Source organism: Arachis hypogaea, chromosome 11, assembly GCF_003086295.3.
Source record: "Arachis hypogaea cultivar Tifrunner chromosome 11, arahy.Tifrunner.gnm2.J5K5, whole genome shotgun sequence".
Lineage (NCBI taxonomy): Eukaryota > Viridiplantae > Streptophyta > Magnoliopsida > Fabales > Fabaceae > Arachis > Arachis hypogaea.
The window spans coordinates 37,021,574-37,029,487 of record NC_092046.1 but is presented as its reverse complement, the minus strand read 5'-3'; the positions used below and the strand labels follow the sequence as shown (position 1 = coordinate 37,029,487).

Here is a 7,914-nt window from a genome sequence, read left to right as displayed (position 1 = left end):
AGGGATTGGGCAAGAAGTCTGGATGATACTCTGTGGGCATACAGAACCGCATTCAAGACTCCTATAGGGACCTCTCCATACCAACTTGTATATGGAAAAGCCTGTCATCTACTAGTGGAACTGGAACACAAGGCCTACTGGGCAACCAGGTTCCTAAACCTTGATACTAAGGTAGCTGGAGAGAAAAGATTACTCCAGTTGAATGAGCTGGAGGAGTTCAGACTCAATGCTTTTGAGAATGCTAAAATTTATAAGGAGAAAGCAAAAAGGTGGCATGACAGAAAGCTGTCATCTAGAATCTTTATGCTAGGACAAAAGGTTCTGCTGTTTAACTCTAGGCTCAGGTTGTTCCCTGGGAAATTGAAATCCCGGTGGAAGGGACCATATGTGATTACAAGTGTGTCACCATATGGATATGTAGAGCTTCAGGATATTGACTCTGACAAAAAGTTCATTGTTAATGGACAAAGAGTCAAGCATTATCTTGAAGGAAATGTTGAGCAAGAATGCTCAAAACTGAGACTAAATTAAAAAGCTCAGTAAAGTCCAGCTAAAGACAGTAAAGAAGCCCTTGCTGGGAGGCAACCCAGCCATTATAAAAAATTAGATGTTTATAAAAATTATATAAGTCTATTTAATTTTGTTATTCATGTTAGTTAATGCATTTCAATGAATAAGTCAGGAAAATGGAGGTCTAGGACATAAAGCAGAGGAATCACAGTGAAAAGGAGCTCACTGGCGTCAAAACGCTAATAAAGGGGCATTCTGGGCGTTAAACGCCAGAATGGCTATCATTCTGGGCGTTTAACGCCAGAGAAGGTATCATTCTGGGCATTAAACGGCAGAATGGGCAGCATTCTGGGCTGTGATTGCTCTTAATTTCCATCCAATCTGAATCCTCTATTTTGCTACGATCCCGGTCACTGCTGTGAATACTATGCCTCTGCCGTTTTGGTTGTGTGGGAGTCACCGCTGCTGCCATGAAACTAAAAGGGAAGGGAGTTGTTATGTTAAATTATGCGATTGCGACATCAAGGTAGGGGCTTTAACTTAAATAATTTTAATTTTAAAATGCCCATAAAGTTTGTTGAATTACTGCAAAGAGGTTTAATTATCATGAGTAATTAATTGATTATATGGATGTTGAATTATGACTGTGAAATGTGATTGGAATTGTTGATTCAGTGTTATTGATTGGATGCTCCTCCATTGCTTATGGTGCATTTGAAGAAATTGGCCCTTTTAGGATTAAGCCTGATGGGAAGTCACTTTACTTGAACCCTTATATGCTTGGAACAAATGTATGAACAAAATTGAAACATTTTGCATCACCAACTGTGTTATTTTTTCTTGTTCTTTACATGCTTTTGATTGCTTGCTGGTGTTAGTGTTGTAGTGGCAAACATATTATTCCTTGATTCTCCTGTTGGTGTCAAGTTTTCATACTCGAATAAGACGATGGATCTGTACACATTTGGTGATCAGAGAACAGGTAATGAAGTTGTCACATCTGTTCATCATGTCGATTTTACTTTGTTCATTACGATCTTGAGTTGGTTGTGTGCTTGTATTTGGGATCTTGGGGTTCCTGAATTTACAGCTGAAGATGCATATACATTTCTTGTTAAGTGGTCTGAAAGATTTCTTCAGTATAAGCATAGAGAGTTCTACATTGCTGGAGAAAGCTATGCAGGTGATTGATTGATATACTAGTTTTTTCTTAAATGTTTTAGAATACTAATTTTAAAAATTTATTGCAATTGCTGGAGAAAGCTTTTGTTTTAGAAAATTTGTTGATTCGGTTACGATAGATAGATGAGATTCTTTACTAGAGTCGATATATGAATTCATCAATGTTTTGTTTTTAGTACATTTTAGTACAACTGATTCTTGCCAACTTTGGGTGATCAATTTTGTTCTTGTGGCAGATACATTATCAAACCACTGGTCCAGAGATATGGAAAGGTTTGGAAGGAAAAGTCGACATGCTTGTATGCGGGATAGGTAGTGGTGGTATCATCACTGGTGCAGGAAAATATCTGAAAGAGCAGAATTCTAACTTAAAAGTTAGTTATTCTTTAGATACATTTGCAGAAGGTAATTTCTGCTATAATCATGGTGTTATTTTCTTATGTTATCATTTTTCTTTTGACATTTTGTAGTTGATTAGTGTGAAACCAACTGAAAGTCCAGTGCTCTCAGGAGGAAAACCTGGTGAGTTACAACCTCTTCTGTGTGACAATGACTTTCTTGTATTTTTTTTAAAGAAGGTTATTTATTTATTAGACGTCCTCATGGTTAAGGTCCACAACTTCATTTGTAGTACCCAGTGATTTGTAATTTCTCATTATTAATGTGTAGGTCCATACAAGATTCAGGGGATTGGTGCAGGCTTTGTCCCCGGTGTATTAGAAGTCAATCTTCTCGATGAAATCATTCAAGTAAGCTTTATTCAAGAGTTGATAAAATGTTGTGATTCATGAAGTCAAACTAAATTTTATGTTTTGTTAACTTTGAGATATGTTTAAATTGGTAGATATTAAGTGAAGAAGCTATAGAAACTGCAAAGCAACTTATGCTTAAAGAAGGCCTATTTATAAGTTCTCCAATGTATGTGTATTAGTATTCTGTTGTGACACTTGTAATTTCTGGTAACATATTCAGTTAGTGATCAAAGAATATTTGATATTGTTAATAACCTTTTATTTTGTTTTTTTTTCTTTTGTTTGGTAATCTATCTTATTTCAGGTTTACTCTTATCAGTAACTTATTTCTTCCCAAGAAACAGATCTCACATGTTGGATTACTAGCTTGCTCTGTAGCGATGTGTTAGAAAAGATGCTTGTAAGTAGTTGCACTCCAAGTAATCAATAATAAGTTGCAGAACTCCAAATCACAATGCTTTTATCCTCATATAACTTAATTTTTACTCGGATGAAGATAATGTTACGTGTTATTTTTTGATTTTGGTTTTCATTGTTTATATTTCCAAGTGTACTAAATTGATGCCAATATGCTAGACTTTATATTGACTGAAATATGCTAGAAGAGTTAATAATTATAAATTTGATATGATACAATTTTATGTTAGGAAAAAATTGTGTTTAGTTGAATTTGTAGAACTTATTTTATTGTAAAAGAATCTTAATGACATGTAAGATGTTTTAATTATCTATATAATTATATATTATATAAATGTTGAGTTAGTGGGATTAGCAAATTAATTGATATATCAATTATTTAATTAAATATTTTAAAATGAATTTTCTATTTTGTAACTAAAAGAATAAAAAATGTTACAAAAGCAAGTAGTATTTTGTAACAAAATATTATGATACAAAAATCTAAATTGTTACGAAAAGTATTTTAAAAGTAAAAAAGTGTTACCATTTTTGTAACAAATTTTGTTTTTTTTTATCAAAAAAATTTGTTACAAAACATTACTTTGAATTGTAACAGTTCTATTTTTTGTTACAAAAATTTTTTGTAACGGGACATACTGCAACGGCCCCTTTTTTTTGTTACAAATTCCTTTTGTTTTAAAATTTTGATTTTTTGTAACAATTTTTTTGTTATAAATATTACTTTTTCTTGTAGTGGTATCATCTATTTTAGGCCATAAGTGAAGGATATCTTGTATTGCCTCCTCAGTGACCAAGATTTGTTTGCCCCGAAGATGAACTGCATCAAGGGTCGTCCGATAATAGTTGAAATAGAACTCACGGACCCATGATGCGTTCACATCCGCTAGCTCCCTATCAAGAAATACCCAACCTCTCTGTTCAATCTGATGTTCAGTATACTTCCTCATCTTGGTTGGTATTCTGAGCTTTCTTTCCAATTAGAGTTTCCATTTTTCCAGAAATACCGAAAACTTGACTTCACAGTAAAGGTTAGCAAATCTGACTGAGTCGGAAGCAGGCACAAGTTGATAAGCTTTTTCTTTATCAGTAAATTTCTTTTCACATCAAAATTCATCCGATATAGCAAAGGATGACTGTGCTCTCTTCCTTTTACTGGAGCTGGCCTTAGCCTTGTCTTTCCCTTTCCTATCAGACATCCTGAAAAATAGAATTTTCAGGGCACAAATTATCAAATCAAAGCAGAGAAACAGAAAGGCAAACAATATACAATCAAGACAAACAGAAGATAGGCAACAGAGGGGTTAAAGCTCAAACATGAAGTGAGTCACTAAAGTTACAGTTAACTTGGAAGGGAGTATAAACAGAATTCACATTCCAATTAATTGTGTATAAAGGAAATCAACTTTCTTGTTCCTTAAGAAACAACATTGCTATACATCAAAAGAAGAGTTAAAAAGTCAGTTTAAAAAGGCAAATTAAAAGAAGGATGAAAAACATTTAGTTAAAAGTTAAAAAGATAGAAGAAAGGAAGTTAAATGTTAATAACATAGCAAATATTGTTCTTAACCAAGATAGCGTCCAAAAATTCTAAATGGCAAGTAACTCACATTCATATAAGGTAATGCAAGTCATTAATAATGAAATATGTAAGGCACAAAGGCATAAAAGATAAATACAAGTCATCATCAATGTATTTGATCACTCAAGTACAAAAATTGGTGTGGAGGAATTAAATATGTACTTATGTAACCAAAAGTGAATTGAAACTAAAAGTTTATATAAAACGGCTACAAAAGTAAAAAGGCACCAATAATCACAACTTGAAAGAACCTCAAACAAAAAGGAACAAGACTAGGCCAAATAGAAAGTTTATGAAACAACTTCAACGGTCAAAGGGGGAATATACTCGAAATATGACCATGAAGGATAGAAATTTGGACCTAACTTGAGCAATGAAAAACGTAAAAGAGGTTCAAAATTCATTGGTCAACAACATTCTAATTGACACAGAAATCCGTCAACTAGTTTCTTGTTGTCTCCAATGATGTAATTCGAATAAAGGGAACTAAAGAATAGCGGAAATGCCAACCAATTAACCGATGAATTGAGTTTGGTAAAAACTAAATGAAATCCAAGTAAAAAAAATGTACCAAAATCAATTCATGAGTTGGAGTTAAAAACATAACAATTTTCAAAAAAAATTTGGCAACATTCTGGCAGTAAATCGAGCATTCCCAGTTTAATCAAACAACAAAACAAACTCAGTTCATATGAATTCAGATTACTCAATCAGCATAAATCACAGTAAATTTATATGAATTGAACAGCAGCAAGCAAAGTAGCAACAACAGCAACATATAGCTTAACTAAAAGAAATCAACATCATCATCACTCAACAAAACATAAGAGAATCAGTCATTCCAAACAATGACAGCAGCAAAAGAAAACAGACCTAAATCCACTAACCAAAATCCTAGAAACTACCTAACCACCTAGAATTAACTAGCTAATCTAACATAACTAATAAATAGAAATTAAATAACTAATCAACCTATTCTAATAGAATAATAAAAGGACTCAGAAAGGGAAACAGGGAAAACCTGGAAGGGGAGCAGAAACAGAAAAATGACAGAATAGAGGACTAGAAGGGGTGGAAAGAAACACACGACCGGCCCAGAGGTGGCATTGCCAGTGGCAGTTGAAGAAGAACTGGCGGCAGAGCGAGGGAAGCAGAGCCATAAAAGAGAGGCGGTTCAGAAACAATGCTTGAAGAATCAGGCGAGGTGGTTGAAGAGGAGAGGAGTTCACCGGTGGCAATGGATGGCCGCGGCGGTGCTTGGTGGTAGGGGAGAAGGCGAGACGGCCAAGAAAGGGAGATAGAGAGGGAAGAAGAAGGAAAAAAAGGGAAGAGAGAGGTGGTCGGCGGCAGATCGGAGTCACCGGACTGGTGCGGGCGGTGGTGGTTGATGGAGGTTTTGGAGGCGGTAATGGAGTTTCTAGTTCTTGGAGGGAGAAGGGAAAGAGACGTTGAGAGTGAAAGGGTGGAAAGGGATGCGACTGAAGCTAGGGTTCTCGCGTTAGGGGGTTAATAAATTCAAATCCACGCGTACACGTGGGTGACGCGTGAGCGTGGAAGAAGGAAAAGAAGAGATGACGCGTATGCGTCGTTGTCGCGCATGCGTGAAGGTAGAGAAATGAAAATGACGCATATGCATAAAGCACGCGTACGCGTGGGGCGGAATTGTTCTACACGCACAATTTTGGCACACTTGTCGCACAACTCTCTGCAATTAGTACTGGGGCAGCATTTAGGCACGACGCGTGCACGTCGGTCACGCCCACGCATGGAAGGCCAGAAATAAAAATGATGTGTACGCGTCAGCGAGGTGCACGCGTGGATTGGGTTGGGCGCCTAGCATCCCCCTCCCCCGCCCCCGCGCATGGTTCCAGCGCAGCTCTCTGGTTTTTGTACCAGAGGTTGCAGCATTCAATATGACGCGTGCGCGAAGGCCATGCGCACACGTGGGACACTTTTTTTTGAACCAACATGCTATCAAATTAATGCCAAACATTAGTAAACAGGTGAAACCACAACTTAAACCAAATAAACCCAACTAAAATTGAAAATTCAACTTATTACCAATATAAATAAAAGAGAAAATAGGAAGAATTTACCATGGTGGGGTGTCTCTCACCTAGCACTTTTAGTTAAAGTCCTTAAGTTGGACATTTGGTAAGCTCCTTGTCATGGTGGCTTGTGCTTGAACTCATCTTGAAACTTCCACCAACGCTTGGACTTCCAAATAGCTCCAACATTTCCAAGTGAATTCACCAAGCCTTAATGAAGTTCTTCACAAGATTTGAGCTCCCAAAGTTGATCCTCTTGTATGTCGGTATCCCAAATCTTGTTTCTACACCCGTCTTTAAATTGATCATCATTATTCCAACCAGGTGGCAAGCGATCCGAATTCTCAATGAAGTACCAAACTCTTCTTTTAGATCCAACCAATTGATCACCAGTCCGATCCTTGCATCTAGCTCTTGAAATCTCAACCTTGATGAGTCTTGATTTGCAACTCCAACCACTAAACATCATTCTCTTACGCTTCATTCCACAAAACCTCCTAAGTTGACCATCCGTTTCAAGCTTACCATACTCAAGTGGGACAATAAAGCTAAGAGAGATAAGCTTTACCCACTCAATTGGAGGAGTAGACGGTAACCTAGGTAGAGAAGTCTCCAATGATCTTGACAAGGCATATTCAACTCTCGTCCAACCTTACCGAAGAACTTCCACCTCAATGTTGCTTTCAATTTTATCGGGAGAAGATTCTTTAAACTCAAGGGTTTCACTTGTGGATGAAAATTCATCATTACGAGGACTTGATTCATGATCATCATCACCAAGGGAACTTGCCTCTTTATCTATTCCATCCAATTCTTCATAGGGAATATACCTTGAAAGTTGTGCACCTTGTTCCTTAACCTCTTTTTCCAATCCAATGGAGGGGGATTCAATTGTAGATAGAAATTCATCAATTATTGAATCCATCTCTTGATCAACCTCCTCAAAGTCTTCAACCATGATATGCTTTGGAGGTTGTACACCTTCCTCATCATCAAATTCAAACTTCTTGAAAGGAGGCTCTATGACTTGAGGTTCCCATGGACTCTAAACATCTCCCAAGTCTTCGACCACTTCTTCTTCTTCTTCAATAATTACGGCTTCCTCCAATTGTTCTAGTACAAAATCACATTCTTCATTTTCCACCGGAGCTTCTAATCTCTCCTTCATGCTACGCTCCTCATTAAATCCTCCACATGCGGCCATGGGAGTACTTTGAGTGTCGAAGCATAGGGAGACTAAATTATTTACTACCTCGCTCAAGGTAGCTATGAATTCTAGTGTCTTCCTTTGAGTTTCACGTTGCTCATGAAGAAGAAGGCCAAGGGTGTCATCCATTGTAGATTGGAGTAGATATGAAGGTTTGTTACTTGGAAGGAAGGATTCATGATAGGAAGGTGGTTCATCTTGATAAGGGTATGGAGA

General features: G+C 36.9%; 1 protein-coding gene across 1 annotated transcript; it reads left to right on the top strand.

The window, feature by feature from the left end:
- The first annotated feature begins 1,017 nt into the window (after positions 1-1,017).
- On the top strand, positions 1,018-2,891 carry LOC112721253 (cysteine synthase-like). The gene is made up of 7 exons (XM_025772324.2): positions 1,018-1,036; positions 1,186-1,301; positions 1,601-1,693; positions 1,929-2,066; positions 2,163-2,214; positions 2,362-2,441; positions 2,537-2,891. Exons 1-7 carry the CDS (start codon positions 1,018-1,020, stop codon positions 2,621-2,623), a joined length of 585 nt encoding a protein of 194 aa, XP_025628109.1. The 3' UTR covers positions 2,624-2,891.
- The last annotated feature ends 5,023 nt before the right edge of the window (positions 2,892-7,914 follow it).

Coding starts and splice junctions, on each gene's coding strand:
- LOC112721253 (XM_025772324.2), top strand. Junction 2,067..2,162: donor AGCAGAATTCTAACTTAAAA/GTTAGTTATTCT, acceptor GACATTTTGTAG/TTGATTAGTGTGAAACCAAC. Junction 2,215..2,361: donor GCTCTCAGGAGGAAAACCTG/GTGAGTTACAAC, acceptor ATTAATGTGTAG/GTCCATACAAGATTCAGGGG.